The sequence below is a fragment of the Leopardus geoffroyi genome, chromosome A3 (assembly GCF_018350155.1).
Source record: "Leopardus geoffroyi isolate Oge1 chromosome A3, O.geoffroyi_Oge1_pat1.0, whole genome shotgun sequence".
Lineage (NCBI taxonomy): Eukaryota > Metazoa > Chordata > Mammalia > Carnivora > Felidae > Leopardus > Leopardus geoffroyi.
In genome coordinates, this window is record NC_059336.1 from 113622371 (window position 1) to 113640468 (window position 18098).

General features: G+C 42.8%; 1 protein-coding gene across 8 annotated transcripts in view; it reads right to left on the bottom strand.

Annotated features, from left to right (window-relative positions):
* Positions 1-18098, bottom strand: part of LTBP1 (latent transforming growth factor beta binding protein 1) — a 402947-nt gene that overhangs the window by 342491 nt on the left and 42358 nt on the right. For all 8 annotated transcript variants that reach the window (XM_045447182.1, XM_045447179.1, XM_045447178.1 and 5 more), the window contains exon 3: positions 14366-14663. In XM_045447182.1, the coding sequence (XP_045303138.1) occupies positions 14366-14663 (298 nt within the window). The remainder of the gene's footprint in view (positions 1-14365; positions 14664-18098) is intronic.

Here is an 18098-nt window from a genome sequence, read left to right on the forward strand (position 1 = left end):
TAAACATTTGGAAGCTGTTCAATCTCTAAAAAGTTTTTAAAAACTGTAATTAATCTGAGAGCGATAAAATCACACTTCATAGGAATATTCAAAACCACTAACGCTTTAGAGACTATAACTCATTTATCAAAGTCTTATTTGACAGTGACCATATGTACTTTGCTCAAAATATTAAGGATCTGAAATGATCTAATACACACGTCACTAACATACTTATTCTCACTACTTTAGGGGCACCAGGGTGGCTCAGTCGGTTAAGCATCCAACTTCAGCTCAAGTCATGATCTCACAGTTTGTGAGTTTGAATCCCGAATCAGGCTCTGTGCTGACAGCCCAGAGCTTGCTTTAGGTCCTGTCTCCCTCTCTCTGCCCCTTTCCTACTCCCATGCACATACGCGCGCGTGCGCACACACATACACACACACACTCTCTCTCTCTCTCTCTCTCTCTCTCTCTCTCAAAAATAAACATTTAAAAAAAAATCACTACCTTAAATTAACACAAAGCAACACAGCATCAAAGAAATCAATCAGGGAGACTGCCAAGTGCTTCAACCTTACAAAGTATTTCTAATACACACAATGAATCTCCCACTATTTACATTTACAGGTGACCTTTCAAGACATGAAGGCAATTAAGTTGTGAAACACTTGCCTCATTCATGGAAATGGGTTTGGTAGGATTTTTTTTTTCTCCTTCAAAACAGCTTCTTAAAACCAGGAGATAGGGGCGCCTGGGTGGCGCAGTCAGTTAAGCGTCCGACTTCAGCCAGGTCACGATCTCGCGGTCCGTGAGTTCGAGCCCCGCGTCGGGCTCTGGGCTGATGGCTCAGAGCCTGGAGCCTGTTTCCGATTCTGTGTCTCCCTCTCTCTCTGCCCCTCCCCCGTTCATGCTCTGTCTCTCTCTGTCCCAAAAATAAATAAACGTTGAAAAAAAAATTAAAAAAAAAAAAAAAAAACCAGGAGATAAACTGGGGCCACAGCAACAGAAAAGGAACAGAGAGAGAAAAGTTTCACGAAGGGCCTCAAAGGCCACTGGGTCTTTGTACTCCCTGAGTGAGGTAGGGGAAACAGAAAGCACTTCCTTTCAAATTCCTTTTCTCAGAGTGCAGTGCATCCTAATCGTCTCAAAATGTCTATGTCGTCTTCCTGCGGGAGTTAAGAACATCCTTCCTAGAAATATAATTAGGAAGGATTAGCTGCTGCATTAAGAGGCTTTGAACAAATTAAGGAAGAATGATGTCTCACTTTAGACTCTGTCCATCAAATCTCCAAATACCAGCACTTGGCAAAACCCCAACATCCGGCAAAGAAATAAGGCAGTGCATTTCACAAGCAGTAAAAGTGATGCCCATGTCAAGAAAGCCCCAAGATGAGAATTGTTTAAAAATAACCTTCCTGTCCATGGCAGACAGTCCAATTAATTTTTAAAGATGTGAGAACGGCTTCTACATTGGTAACTAACAATAAAGAAATAACTGTCACATTTTCTCCTTGAGACAGAATACATTTTGATAAGTGAATTTTGATCATTTTGAAAATAAAAAACATTTCATCAAACAACAGTGTTTTACTTGAAAACTCGTGAAATGACTCAAGTTTTTCATCTCTCCTCTTTCTTTCTTAGGTTTGGGGCTTCAAAAATACTGTGCAAGTTTTTTCATTAATTTTGATACCAGAGAGTCAGACAGACAATAACATAAAAAAACAGCAAGGAGATCATAGTATAAGAGGTCGGGTTCAAGTCATAGCTCTGCTACTACCCATGTGACTCTAGGCAAGACATTCATCCCTTTAAGTGATAAAATTTTATGATCTGTGCTGGATGAAGATACTGGAAGATGGAAACAAGATCGTACCTAATACATTCTCATTCTAGTTCCCATTACACTCAGCTCTCAAAAGGGACAAATACCCAGGATTAACTCTTTACAAAGACAGTGATATTGATAAAATATTTCTTTGTGTTTTGTTGAGAGCTAACTTGGTCAATTATATAACTCTGGAATCCTATGAACTCTAAGTGAAAAATGATTTCACGCTAAGTGAAAAATAACTCTCAATGAAAAATAATTAAAGTTTGCCTGCACATCCCGGTTTGCTGTCTGAAAACTGAGCCAATCTTACGTCAAGGTGCAAATCACTTAGTATTTAATTAAATACTCATGAGTACTAACGAGTCTTCAAGCTCATAAAATGCGATTTTCAGTGTCAGTTTCAGTAATTTTCCCAAGAGACTGGCTGCCTGGGCTTTGCTGCCATATTTTTTTTCTTGCTAATGTGCCTCACATCTATCACAGGCATCCTAGGAAGTGCTAGGAGCAAGAAGACTCGGAAGTGAAAAGGTCAAGAAGAGAAGATCCAGAGAACTAGAGCCTGACCAAAGAAAAACAGCCAGAGATACACAGCAAGCGAGTCCTACTGTCGCCTGGAAGTGCCAGAGAAGGACAGGATGCCAGGGCTGAACTACTGCCCCAGAATGGAGTGCATTATGACTGAGAAAACTTTTGACTACTCTCATCAGCGACTCATTCAACTGGTCCCTTCTGATTGCTTTCAGGAAACTGAGGCAGCTTAGCTGATGGGCTAGTATTTGCATTCTTGTATGGTCAGACTTTCGGATCCAGAGCAGTCATAATATACATTTGCATTCACCAAGGAAGCACTGCACCAAGAAGAGTAAATCACACGAAATGAAATGAATGTTATGAAGGGAGCGGATGGGGAAATAGGGGTCATGAGAGCATCTTTGAGGGAGTAACAGGTGTCAGGGAATGTTTCCCAGAGGAAACTGAAATCAATAAAAGAAACAGGTGTTAACAGGGAAGAGGAGCGTGTGCAAGGGGAGGCAGTAGGTTGCAGATGGACAAAATGTGTCAGGAAGGAGCTGGACAGGGTTAATGAGCTGCCTGGGACATGGTGACAGGTTGGTGCCTGTGTATGATGACAATCAGAGGATAAGAGTCTGATGTCCCAGGAGGGGAGAACTCATCTCTATCCTCAGAGCACTGAGAAGCCACTGAAGGCTCTTATGCAGAGCAGGGCGAGATGAGACTTATGTTTTGAAAAGATCCCTCCAGTTGTGGACTGGACTTCATACTCAATAAAATCTGAAGCACCTGGGATACAAGGGACAGTCAGAGTTTTTCCACTTTCCACCCCACTCATGGGAGAACCCACCTAACTCTGGTGGGCATAGGACCATTCTCCAACCCACTACTAATTTCCATCCAGTCTTCCCGGTCCCTCCTGCTATCCTACATAAACACATCAACAGCTTGTCCAGAAATAGCAGTCCTGAAAAATGAGACATTTTTTCCTGGATTAGTAAATTTAGGGTTTCTTTTCTCCATAGTGTTTAAGTAGACATTCTTTCCCCTTAGAAGTTCCTGCCTCTGGGACCATAGGATTGGCTATTTCTGCTAGGACATCTCTAAGGCATTTGAGGAACAGATAATAAAAAATACACTCGACATTGAGAACCATAGTGAAAACATACAAACTCTAAGCATGTTTACAAGTTAACTTTGTGTTTTATTTCCTTAAGCATATTTTGCATAATATGAGCTGTACTGTCTCCTCCCTCATGTAGGACTCACATCTTCTAAGTTATTTATTCTGATCCCAGGCAACTCTGGGGCAGAGGGCCACTATAAAAATTTAGTCTTAAAATTCAGTCTACACTTGCTTGAACATAAACTAAATGTTAAGCCAAGGAAAACAAGGAAAGAGGATTTAGTGCAACCCTAGGGGCACCTTGGAAGGATTCAAGGGCGGTATCCATGGAATGCCAAACATATCCAAATGCAAAGCGGAATTTTTCCTATAATCTACACAACACCCAAAGTCAGGCTCTAAAAAGTATTCCTGGGTTTGGAATGAACCATGCAGGCCAGGGCTCAAGTACATGGTCCCATGCATCCACCACGTTGCGTTCTATCCCAACTGCTTATCAGTGGATTCATGTGTGTTTCCATTCCAGTTCCATCACCAGTTTGCAGGAGGTCCTCTGACAACTAATTCATTTCCGGGGCACAAATTTATTTCAACAGAGAATAGTCATACGGGAAATACATTATCAGGCTCAAGAACCCCAATCTAACTATTGAAGGAAGAGACATTTCTAGCCCCCTCCCCACTCCAAGTCTGCCCACCCCTTCCCAACTCCCCCAAGGAGAACTGCAATCAGAGCCCCAAGGCCACTTTGTCTAGTGGTTGAGGCCGTTGGATGTCAAAAAATACTTGTTTATGAGTGGTGTTGACTTTTCAATCCCTAGCTCCATGAGACTAAGGGCATAAAGACAGCCAGGGCCCCTCCTGCTGCCTGGCCATCTCTAGGCTCTTGGTTTCCCCTTTTCCAGCCACCACAAGTGCTTGAGGGTGCTGGTCTCAAGATTGCAGAGAACAGTGGGGGCCACATTTAGACCTTCAATCTACGTGAAGGGCTTAAATCTAACTTTTATCAGAGTCATAAGGACTGGCTATACTATTAATTGAAGGGTACTCTGATGATTATTTACTATCCCTTGCGATTATAGCTCACTCTTGAGTATCAGAAAAGATCAGCAAAACAAGATTGGGTACTTGATAAAATGCTCTAATAGCCAGAATAATGGCCCCTCAAAGACATCCACATCCAGAACCTATGAATATGTTAGGTTGCCGGGCAAAGGGAAATTAAAGTTGCAGATGAAATTAAGGTTGCTCATCAGCTGACCTTGAGATGGGGAAAGTACCCTGAATTATCCAGATGTGCCCAATTACAAGTGTCCTTAAAAGTGGGAGAGAGGGGCACCTGTGTGGCTCAGTTGGTTGAGCATCCGACTTCAGCTCAGGTCATGATCTCACAGCCCACATCACGTTGGGCTCTGTGCTGACAGCTCAGAGCGTGAAGCCTGCTTCAGATTCTGCGTCTCCTCTCTCTGCCCCCTCTCTGCCCCTCCCCTGCTCATGCTCTGTCTCTCTCTCTCTCAAAAATAAATAAACATGAAAAAAAATTTAAGTGGAAGAGAAAAGAAGAGGAAGAAGAGAACTGGCATTGAATAAACACTCAGTAAATATTAGCTACTATTATAATTATTACACAACACCAAAACAGCAGCCTAATTACTAGCAATTAAATGAGGAACAAACTCTAGCCCAGCAGCTGCCCTTTTTAATTGCACACTTTGAGTTTCCAATTCCTGATGTTATCTTTCACCAGAACTTAAGCCCAGTCAGTTCTATCTCAAAACTCTTGGTCAAGCCTTCCTCGTGGTACTCTGCAGGGTACACACACGGAAACACACAAGTGAGCTCCCCTACCCTCCCCTACCTCCCCCACCCCCATCCTACAGCGCACTCTTCCTGCCAAGTCCCACTCAGGAGAAAAGGTTCCTTGCTCCCGGCTCCTCAAACACCATCTCACCCCACTATCTTCCCTACGTGCATGTTTTTTTTAAAGCAACAGAACAGCGCTGACCAACAAATACTAGTATGATCAAACTTTGCACAATGGATTATGAAGTCCCTCTCAAACCTTGACATTGCCATGTCCAATTGGGCTTGGTTTTCTGATGAATTCGCAAAGGTCTTCTTCTGGAATTCCCACACATGCCTACCTACAGCATTTTTCCTAAGAACCAAAAACTAGAAAAATTCCAAACATCCATCAAGAGTGGAACAAATAATAAACTGTGGTATACTCGTATGATGAAATGATCTTTGGCAACGTAAATGTGAACAACAGTCACACACAACCACATACGTCAACCTCAGACATAACAATGAGTGAAAAAAATACACGTTATGGGATTCATTTATACATACATTGTTGAGAAACTGACTTCTGGTGTAAGAAGTCAAGGCAGCAGCTTGGGAAGGAGGAAGAGGTCCGATCTGGAAACAAGGGGTCTTTGTCGTGCTGTCAGTGTTCCACTCTGACGTGTACGGTCCATGCAGGAGTGTGTTATCACTTCGGGATCGTCATGAGGCTGTGTGCACTTTAGTATACTCTTCGGTATGTAATTTTAATTGCACTTCAATTGTTTTTAAAGTTTAAAGTATGCATATAAAATGATAAAAATCAGTCACTGGTTCCAATTGTGAGTTCTCACCCATCCCTAAAGTGTCATAAAGTGAACACTAAAATCCTTGGACTGAGTTCCTTTTCTTCAATTTTCTGCCACTTTGCCTTTTTTTCCCACATCAAGTAGCATCGAAACCTTCATCGTATAGACATGTTAGGTGGACACAACAGGAATACAAAGTATTCTGCAAAACTGTGCAGGGCTTTACAAAGGCAGACAGTATATTCCAAGAGAAAAAGGTAACTTCTTGCAACATAAGTAGGTATTCATGAAAGAATACTCAGACAAGGATTTAGACTTCTTTCTCTAGAAAAACCTCAAAAAATGTATTAAACATTTATCGTAGCCCTTCTGTGTACCTATGTCAATAAAGAGACAAAAGACTGTGAAGTAAGTGTTGTGACAATGGGGAGCAGAGGAAGCATAGAAAGAACCCCCTAGGAAAATCAGCGGTGGGGGGGCAGGGGGGGTGGGGATGGGGGTCAATACTGCAAGGTCCCCCCTCTACTCTGAGAGATCCAAACTGAGAGATCCTTTGGGGAAAATGCCCATTCAAGTCCTGAGTTGGGGTTTTTCCCACCTATTGGGATAGTATGAGTTGGGGTTTATAATGAGTTGGGGTTTTTCCCACCTATTGGGATAGTATGAGAAAGTCCAAATAAAGGGAATGAGCTTACATTTTATTGTTGCTGTTGCTGTTAATTAGGAGAGAATATTACACCAAGCTTCCCACCCCTGTAGATAACACAGCATATAGTTTGTGGGTTTTTTAAAAGACTCACAACCACAGCGCCCGGAAGCTAAGAGCGGGGCAGAGATAAAGGACAGGGGAGCACCCTCTCCTCCACAGCATAAACATCACTCAACACTGCTTCCTATCAACCAACCCATAGTAAATGCAGAGCATTCAGTTCTCAAGAACTTTGAAAATGGACCCCATCATCCCAATGTGGATTCTAAAGAGTCTTGCCTATATTTAGAAAATATCTGGCATACTATGAGCTCACTTGATAAATATAGAATGCATGTGAATTACTCCTGTCTTTTAAAAGAACATTTGCTCACTTGCTTCTTTTCTCTTCACCGCATCCCTGGGACGAAGAGAACGAAGGAGAGGGATAAGTCGGTGCCATCACATAAATGCAGTCCCCTCACCTGGTCTGAGACAGGACAAAACTGATTTTTCCAGAGAAACGAAGCACCATCCTTTCTAACATCAGGACACCATAAGATGATGAAAAGAGCCATCACCAGGGAAGACAAAAGACAGGACACATGTGAGCTCCCTAGATAGATTTGACATCCATATCCTGAGTAAAACCAGACTTCCTTCTCAAGCTCAAAGACAAGGGACTGGGGTCCAGTGTCTCTGGCAAACGCGCTTCCTCCTTATACCACACAGATAACAGCTCCCCATTTGGCAAAGCAGTGGTCATTTGTACCAACATTCTCTAGTGACCAAAAGACATTAAGAGCTCAAGAATGCCTCTCATGACCTCCACCTTGTGGTTCCATGGTTAGTGCCTATAGCATCCATCATGACGAACAAGGATAAAGACATACCTTTCACACAAGTCAAAACAGTCTCAGTGAGCAGCACTAGGGGCTGATGACAAACTTTTACGGGCAATTTCAATATATGTGTGAATGATGACACTGACAGGTGGTGAAAAAGCTCTGGAAAGCTGAACCGTTTTTGAATTTTGCTCCTTAGTGGAGTCTCCCAGCTAGGAGTTATAAGCATTAACACCTTTTTGCATATAGGACTAAAGACAGACAGTGGAGATACATCTGCGACCTAACAGTGGCAATTCTTCCACAAATACACATACAGCTGCATGTGAGTAACATCTACAGGATGCAATTTGAGAGTAACCTGAAGGGTTAGTACAGACCTTCTAGACTCCATTATTATCAAGTAAAAGTTCAAAGCATCAGAAGTGACTGCCAAGATCTGTATACAAGAAAATAAGGCATCACATGGTGTTCTCGTTAGCTCATGGAGAATCTGTGATGCGGCCCACAAAACTGAAAAAAGGAACACCTCCGTAATAAACCTTCCATGAAAAGCATGAATGAAACTACCAACTACAGCAATGAGTACTGCCAGAATGCCCCAGCCAGGTCTTTTCAAACCAGTACCTGACCAAGTGCCCAGCTGTTAGCCACTGACACCCACTAATGGGATACAGAGGATAATCCTGGCAATTCATCCATAAAGCTGTGTCAGAAAGACCCCCCATGCCCCTCCTTTCTCCCACAGTCCCAAGTCTGGATCACACCTCATTCTCTTTACCTTTGCCTCCCACGTTCCATGAGGTGCCAAGGCTTTTCATTTATAGTCACTCCTGAGTTCACTTCCTTCCTCTACATTACCAGCACTGCTACACCTGTTACAGAGTCATCTAATTACCTCTAAGTCTAACCCACTGCAGATACTACAGCCAGATGAATCTTCATTCCAAGGCAGGAAAACACCACAGCATTCCTCCCACTTGAAATTTTATTTTGGTTTGTTGTTGTTGTTCTTGTAGTTACTCTTCCTTACAGAAAATATCAAAAATAGAGTTCTGGGGGTGCCTGGGTGGCTCAGTTGGTTAAGCATCCGACTCATTCTTGATTTCAGCTCAGGTCATGATCTCATGGTTTGTGAGATCGAGCCCTGCATTGGGATTCTCTCTCTGCCCCTCCGCTGTGCAAGTACTCGCACTCTCTCAAAATAAATAAACTAAAAAAAAAAAAAAAAAAAAAAATTAGAGTTCTGTACCTCCATGTACCCATCATCCAGCTTCAGTAATTATCCCCTCAGAGCCAATCTTATTACCTCTGTACCTCAACTCGCTGAATAATTTCAAAGCTCATACATCAAACAATTTCATCTGCAAATACTTTAATATCATTCTCCTTACATAGCTAGAAGTCCTTCACCACAGCCCCCCCAAATCAACAATCATTTCTTGTATCATTAAATTTCCATTGTCTAGATTTTCATGATTCTCCTATACGTCATCATCATCTTTTACTTTTATTTACAGTTTGTTTGAATCAGGATAGACACAGTCCAAACATTATGATTAGTGAGTTCCTTAAGCCTCTTCTAAACTATAGTTTCCCTCTCTATTCCTTTTTTTTCCTCTATCTTGCTTTGTTGTCTCTTTTTGGAATGGTTTTGTGGAAATCTTAAGTGTTTACCTTGGTTTTTAACCAATCCTTACAACCTTTTATTACCACTAGTCTGCGTCTATATTAAGTTCCAATCAAATCATATCCTAAATGTGGCCTTTTTAAAATATGTCTAAAAACTCTTTGATATTCACACCTTCAAACAGTGCAGCTTAACTTCATTCCCTTTGAAAGAGTGCATTTGACTGAATGACCCACTTCTAATGAGTAGAATAAGGTGGAAGTAAACGTGTGTATCTTTAAGACTGACAACCACAAAGGCACTGTGGCATTCTCCTTGCTCTCTCCAGTGTGGGATCACTGGCTCCAGGAGAAGCCAGTAGCCAGCCATGTTATGAGAACTCTCAGGCAGTTCTGCAGAGAGATCCATGAGTAATCTCTTTCCAGGAGGGAAGCCTCCTGCCAATAGCCACGGACTTGAGTGAACTTGGCAGTGGGTTCTCCAGCCCTAGTGGAGTGGCCCCTGCTGACTGCAACCTCATGAGAGATGCTGAGGCACATCTCCCAGCTAAGCACCTCCTAGGTTCCCCACCTGCAGAGAATGTCAGACAATAAATGTTTGTTTTAGGCTGCTGAGTTTTGGGTGATCTGTTACACAGCAGTAGGTAACCAATATGCCATGCTTTCTTTTTTTTTTTAATGTTTATTTTCTAATGTGCGTTTATTTTTTAAAAAGAGACAGAACACAAGTGTGGGAGGGGCAGAGAGAGAGGGAGACAGAGACTCTGACACGGGCTCCAGGCTCTGAGCTTTCAGCACAGAGCCCAAAGTGGGGCTCGAACTCACAAACCATGAGACCATGACCTGAGCCAAAGTCAGACGCTTAACTGACGGAGCCACCCAGGCGCCCCACTAATATGCCATATTTTCTGATGTCACATCATTGCCATTCCTGGAAATGCCCTTCCCATCCAGTTCTTTGTGTCCAAATTTAACCATCTTTTCAAGCTCGCCATCTCCAGAGCCATCCCTGGAACCTCCACTTCCCCAACACTCCAAAATCTGGAAACAATTGCTCCTTCCTTTGATTTCCTCAAGAGCTCTGTATCTGGTTCTAAATCAAGCTGTCTAAAACTCACCTGGCCAAAGGTAAAACCAATTCAACTACTACTCACGTACCTAAAATGTGTAGTTTTAACATCACTGTCTTCCTAAATTAACTGTTGCTTCAAAAGTGCCAGGCACGCACTCGTCTTCACGGTTCATGCTCTCACATCCTTCAAGCCTTTGCTTACATGTGACCTTTCCAGTTGGGTCCTCCCCAACAGCCTATTAAAACCACCAGAGATCTCATGCCTTCCCACCCTGCACCCACCCAGCACTCTCCATCCATTCCCACAGGTTTACTTTCTCCTACAGCACTTCTCACAGTGTTCTCATCATGCCACTTCCACCTGTCTCCCACTTTGCAGGCTGTAAGCTCCAGGGAGGCCGGCATTTTGTGTATTCGTTCAGTGCTCCAGCCTGAGGCCCTAGACAGTGTGTGCCCGGGACACGGAGCGTGCTCCACAACACCTTGCTGGATAAGAGATCAAGACGGCTTCATACACCACATAAGAGATGTAACGCTCAATACACAGTGTGAGGGGCACCTGGGGGGCTCCATCAGCTGAGCCTCCAACACTTGGTCTCGGCTCAGGTCATGATCGCGCAGTTTGTGAGATCCAGCCCCGCGTCGGGCTCTATGCTGACAGTATGGAACTTCTTTGGGATTCTCTCTCTCCTTCTCTCTCTGCTCCTCCCCTGTTCTTTCTCTCTCTCAAAATAAGTAAAAAACATTTAAAAAAAATAAACATTTTGATATCTTAGGTATCTTTGTGTCTACAAGCACTTTAAGGAGGCTTAACCAATCTCCTTCTTCAATAGATAAAAACAAAGCAAAACAAAACCTTGAAACTCAATCTCCTTCTTCGATAGATAAAAACAAAACAAAACCTTGAAACATCCCAAAGCAGTCAATCTTAAAAAGAGATGACTTGGGGCGCCTGGGTGGCGCAGTCGGTTAGGCATCCGACTTCAGCCAGGTCACGATCTCGCGGTCCGTGAGTTCGAGCCCCACGTCAGGCTCTGGGCTGATGGCTCGGAGCCTGGAGCCTGTTTCCGATTCTGTGTCTCCCTCTCTCTCTGCCCCTCCCCCGTTCATGCTCTGTCTCTCTCTGTCCCAAAAATAAATAAACGTTGAAAAAAAAAAAATTAAAAAAAAAAGAGATGACTTAAGAATTATTACATTTCTTAAAAGTAGCCAAAATAGTCCTATCATGTATGCTCCTTGGCAGTTTGATTAAGTAGGATTTCAGGTGATTATAGATCATTACCTGAATTCAACTGTAGGCCAACTGCACCCCTCCTGCCTTTGTGTCCCTCACATGTTACAGCCCATCTATCATCTCAAAACCTCCTTAAATGCAGAAGTGGATCTTTTACGTCTTCATACTCCAGATAACAGGGCAACCTATAAGCATTCATTAAGAAAGTATCAAGATCGGGATGCCTGGATGGCTCAGTCCATCAAGCATCGAACTCTTGATTTCAGCTCACAGTCGTGAGAACGAGCCCCAGGTCGGACTCCATGCTGAGCGTGAAGCCTGCTTAAGACTCTCTCTCTCTCTCCCTCTGCCCCTCTCCCCCACTCTCCTTCTCTACAATAAAAAATAAAATAAAATAATCATTTAAGAAATGGTCAGAATTGTTAGCACCTCGGGCCACCCCTTCTCCTTACCCAAAAGCACATCACAGGCACACCCACACACAGATGCCCTGTAACAATGCCATGGCGAAAACTATCTTCATTCAGAAGATGAAGACTCTGAAGCAAATGTATCCACGGACTTATTTTTCCAAAGCAATGTTAGAACTGAAACCTTAGCCACCTCTTTGACTCACAACATTCTTGTCTAAATTATACTGCTGCTACCAAAAAAAGAAAAAAAAAGTTGAATCATTTATCTGACTTCTGACATATGGTTCTTACTAACAAGCCATACACACACACACACACACACACATCACAGAGGGTCAAATTCTAACAGTAGATGGTGATATTCAAGATGAAGGATGTCGCTTGTAAATTACTTCACAGTTTATGTAAGTAATAACGCTAGAAAAAAATCGTTGCAATGCACAGTAACCTGACTCTTGATTGCCGAGGCAAAGTTCAACACAGAATTGCTCTTTGTTTTTAAGATCCAGAACAATGCTGGAAAAGAGATGTCTAGCTATGATATAATCAAAGCTTTGTGTCATTTCAAGGATACACAGTTACATTCATGTTCTGGCACAAAAAAGCACCACTATATTTTAGAGAAAGGGTCAGCAAACTACAGAGCTCAAGGGCCAAAGGTGGCCCATCACCTGTTTTAGTACAACCGATGAGCTACGAATTTTTATATTTTTACATTTTTTAATGGTTGGGGGAGAAACCAAAAGAAGAAGAAGAAGTCACATGGGTGACGTGTGAAATTTATACGAAATCCAAATTTCAGGGTCCGTCAATAAAATTTTACTGGATCAGTCACGCTCATTCATTTATGCATCATCTATGGCTGCCTTCGCTACAATGGCACAAGCGAGAAGCTGCAACAGAAACCCTATGTCCCACAAAGCTGAAAATACTTATTACCTGGCCCTTTACAGAAAAAGTTACTACCCTTCAGGGCATGGAAGCTGAATCCTGACCGCCTCTATTTAAAGCCTAACGTTTGTTAATATTACTCACTTATTAACTGTGTTGTGTGACCTTGACCAAATTACTTAACCACTCTGCCAAAAACCTCAGTTTCCATAGCTGTAAAATGAGGTCAATAACAGCACCCACCTTACGGGGTCACTGCGAGTTGTGAATTAATAATACATGCAAAGCACCTGAAACAGTCCTGGGCACAGAGTGAGCCACTATTGAACACCGGCTGGAACCATCATCCCTTCTTGCTCCGGAACATGTTTTCCAACTGAAATGCCACCAAGGTGGTTAGACTTCAAACTAGCCCCACAAACCTACTCACCAAGGTAGAAGTGAAGAATGAGACAACAAGAAAGGAAAGAAAAAGCAGAATGAAAAGGGGGGAGCAGGGGATAAGAAGCGAAAGGAAAAAGCAGGCAGACCCCACTCAGCAGGGACAGTAGGTGGCCTACTCGAAGGGGAAGTATAAATTAGGATAATTTCATCTACACTAGCAGATTAAATAACTTCTGTGGGCTGACTGGATACTAATCACCATGTGGAAGCTGTCTCTAGGGGGGAAAAGTATTCACAATTCCCAGCAAGTGACTTACAAATGAACCGCTGGGTCAAGCCCATTTCCAAGTGGAGAACTTCCTGTATTTTACATTCCTAGACAAATGACAAGTGAGAGTTGTGGCACACTCTGCATCTTGTGATCCATGTCTAGTAGCTATTTAAAAGGAAACCATGTGTGTAAGGACCCTGTGCAGCCCAGGAGCCCCTCCTCGGGCCCCTCGGAGGAGGCCAGGGGTAAGCAGTCTTAGCCAGGAGTCCTCATTGTGTTCAGAATGGCACTTACTTCCAAACGCTAAGAAAAAACCCTGTTCCCATAAATAGAACACGAGCTCATTCACCAAAAATGGACGTGCGTGGCAACTGGGAGGTAAACATGGTGTTAATAGAAGAGACACTTAACCTGCTACCGAGGTTGGGAAACGCTCTTTCCCAGGGCTCTCATCTGGAATATCTTCTCTACACAAAGCTGAGTTCCTGCTGTTTCCATGTATCTTTACAAATTGCACTGTTTCCTTTCTTCAATTATTATTTCAAAACTCTAGACACTTCCCCCACCCCTAAAAGAATTGTTGTAACACTCACAACTGCACCAGAAACAACTCTCTTTATTCTTCCAGTCCAACCTTGATCCCTCTAATCCTCACTACTGCTTTGGTTCATGCTTACAGTCAATCTTCCCTGCAGAGGCTAAACACACATACCAAATATGTTCAAAAGACGTGATGGAGAAGCATGACATGTAAAACCTTAAAGAAAGAAGAGACATTATTACCCAAGTGATTTCTACCAACTGTGCAGGAAAGACAGAGTGATTGAAAGCAATCACCCAGGACGGCAATTAAGATGCTCCTGAGTAGAGGCAAGTTGAAAACACTCACTGAGAATGAATCTGCTGGGACAGTCCTACGGAAGGCTTCGGCTTGAGGGTCAAGGTCATCTGGGCCACAGGACTGACTCTTGGAAGAGTGTCTGCCTTCTTAGACGAAGTGTGCTTTGCTGCTTGCTCAGGAGGGACCCAGGAGGAAGCAGCCGCAAGACTCTGCCCTCCAAAGCCTGGGGATGAGGTGTCCTGGGCAGCTGCTGTCTCACAGGCTTTGCCCTTGGTCCCCGGTTTACACACACAGAGTTGAGGCCGGAGACACATCCCTCCATTCTGGCATGGTGGAACACAGCTTGCTGCAGGGAGACAACAGAAGACACAACTCTGAAGAAAAGCATTGGAGACTTAACAAGTCCTTCCAAGGGCTTTTAACATCAGCACCAGAAAGCTCTCCAATAAAATAAAACCTTACTTAAAGACATGATGACAAGGACAACAATGATGACAATGATAGCTAATATTTATTAATGGCTTCCCAGGTGCCAGGCGGTTCTAATACGTATCGACAAATTGAACGCCACCCCCCTCCCCAGCAACCGCGGTAAGGAGAGGTTTTATTTTGCCTCTTTTACTGATGAGGAAATAGACACAAGGGTTATGTAATTTGCCACAGGTCACACAACTATGAGTAAATAGAAGAGCTGGGACTTGAATCCAAGTGAACTGGCTCCAACATCATCTTTCTTTTGTTTTTGCTTTTGTGTGTGTGTTTTTCAACGTCATCATTCTTAACCACTTCATTAGAGTTGCCTCTCAGAAATGCATCAGAAGCAATGGAAAACTTAAGAAAATGCTTTGCCTTTCTTTTTAAATTGTGCTCAGTGGCTTAAGTTTAAATTTCAGGTACCAAATAAGATGTGATAAGCCCAAGTCCAATCCCCAACCCCAAAAAAGTGCTACAAATTTCATCTTGCATAAGCTATCGGAGCCTGGAGTGACTGACTCAGAAATGCAGACTAACTCACTTTTTTGTTTTTACATGACAGAAGGATACAGAGGTTGAGAATCATCCAAGATACACTTTTATACTTCTGTTTTCAAAAAGCCAGTGCCCTGTACACCATTCCTAATCTTACAATGAAAGGCAACCAAGAAGAAGCAAGCCCTTTATCTCCTATTTGCTAGGATGCACGTACTCGGAATCACAAGACTTGTGGCCAGAGTTTCAAAGTTAGCGGGGCTACGGGTCATGGGTAAGTGGGTTTCATCACAGGCAAGGTCCCAGAGAAGTTGAGATGTTACCGACTTAAATTTCATTAGGTTAATGTTATATAGGATGATGGACAGAATTCCTTCAGTTTATGTGTCCAAATGCACTCATTTACACCAACTGATTTTGTTATCAGTCCACTTTTGACTTAAATTAAACCCTTGGTCCTCAAGCAGATCATACTACTACAACGCCCATAAAATGAAATGCCAGATTCAGTCCATAAACATTTACAAAATAGATGAGGGATATGAACAAGAGGAAGCTTAACTATGGATGAGCCAAATGACCAAGACCTAAAAGCCCTTTAACCTCCTGATTTTCTATAAAAGAGAGAAGCAGCTTTCCCATCTTCCTACAATATGATTCCCATTAGTTATAGAAAATAACGATAAGAAATGACTGCCAAGTGTCAGAATAGGCTGACAAATTTTCCAAAAGTGGGAAGGGATTCTTAAAAAGCAAAGAAAAATGCAACCAGCTCCCTAGGTGACCTTAGCTTGTTATTTAACCTTAACCTCTGTACCTATACATGTTTGGGGGCAGGAGGGCAGTAACTGCTTGTTCTAAAACGGTCCCCAAGAGCTCTTCCCAAATTAGGCTTCTAGAATTCTAAATCCAAAACTATGCACTTCCAGGGTTCAGGATTCTAATTTATCAGCATTTTCCGGGCCAACCAATGATCATTGGGTCCCTACTCGGCCATGGTTATTTATGGAATGTCACAGAAATGGAAATGGGCTCCACCCAGAGAGAACAGAAGTGGCCACGAGGGAGGACAGGATGGGGCTTTCAGAGCTGAGCCTCTGCCAAAGATCACCCCCCCAGGCACTTTCATGTATACATTCTCTTCATGCTTTCAATTAGAAACATGTTTCATTTTAACATCTGAGAATGATTTCCGCTTCTCCTCCCTCCCAAGGTGTGTTGCAAATGTCCCCTCATCTACCAGGAAGGCTGCACAGAGCAGTGTACGAAAGTTGGTACCCAGATGGGGGCCAATCATGAAATTTTCCAAAATACCACTGAGGATACAACCAGAACCTGTCTTTAGGAGGACAAAGAGGGATTCGAAGCATCAAAGGGTAGAGATTTTTTAACTCTACAAACTTGGTAGCATGTGAGAGGCAGGGAAAGAATAATATAAAAACCTTAAACTTATAAAAACTTTCTACCATAAGAGAAAGAACATGTTATATAGTAGTGTGACTATATATGATACCACCCTTCTGCAGTAAATGTTGAGAGAACAATAACACGGGGGCACCTGGGTAGCTCAGTCGGTTAAGCATACGACTTTGGCTCAGGTCATGATCTCACGGTTCCTGAGTTCGAGCCCTGGTGGAGCTCTGTGCTGACAGCCTGGAGCCTGCTTTGGATTCTGTGTCTCCCTCCTTTTCTGCCTCTTTCCCACTTGTGGTCTCTATCCGTCTGTCTCTCTCTCTCAAAAATGAATAACCATTAAAAAAAAAAAGAATTAAAAACAAAAAAGAATAAGGAGAATGACAATTTTCCCTTCTACCTAACCCCCCATAGGCTCTGACAGCAGCTTCCTGGAGCATGCAGACAGGAGGGGCTGGCTGGACCTGGGTCAGGGAAGGGAGGGGTGGGACAGAGTCCCTCAATGCCAAGGTAAGCCCCTCACCTGCCATGAAAAGAAAAGCAAACCTCATGTCCTGCAACCACATTTTATCAAGCCGTTTCTCCTAGGAAATTGGGACTCCATGTCATTGTGGTTCTCGTGTGGCACTTGCTAAAGTGTGGTGCTTGGACCAGCGGCGGCAGCCGCCAGAAGCGCTTCAGAAGGGCACAATCTTCCATTGCCCCAGGTCTGTTAAATCCCAGACTGGAGTCCAGCAAACTAACCACCCTCTAGAGGAGTCAGATGCACACCCAGCTCTGAAAACCGCGGACATACGGTGTTTGGAAACGGGCACTCTTCCACCAGCAAGTGTTTTAGGATTTTTCTTACACTCATTTTTTCTAAGTCCAGTATAATTAACATACAGTGTTATGTTAGTTTCAGGTGTACAACATCGTGATTCAACAATTCCACAAATTAGGATTTACATTTTTATAACTGCAAATTTGGTGTTTTCACTCCTACAATTGCATTTATTTTATTGAATTCTTGCTGTGATAAATGTGCTTGTTTTATGTTGCTGCCCTTTTATTTTTAATGCATAAAAAAAAAACTTCCCATGTGACCAAATTCTCAAGATTATTATGGGTCCCTTCCAAAAGTTTATATATTGTCATCATCTACTTCATGGCCAATGCAAAAATTCGTAGGCACTTATGAGAAAACTGTTATTCTAACCGAAGCAATGAACTATGTGGAAAATTATAAATAAATGTTACAGAAGTATTTTAAAACCACTTTTTCCACCAGTCGATTCTGCATTTGCCCAGCCACAAGTAGTTCAACACAATAAGTAAACACTACATCAAGATATTATCAGTGGGGTGGGCAGTGGTTCTCAGGCTTTGCCACACATTACAATCACTTGGGGAGCTTTTA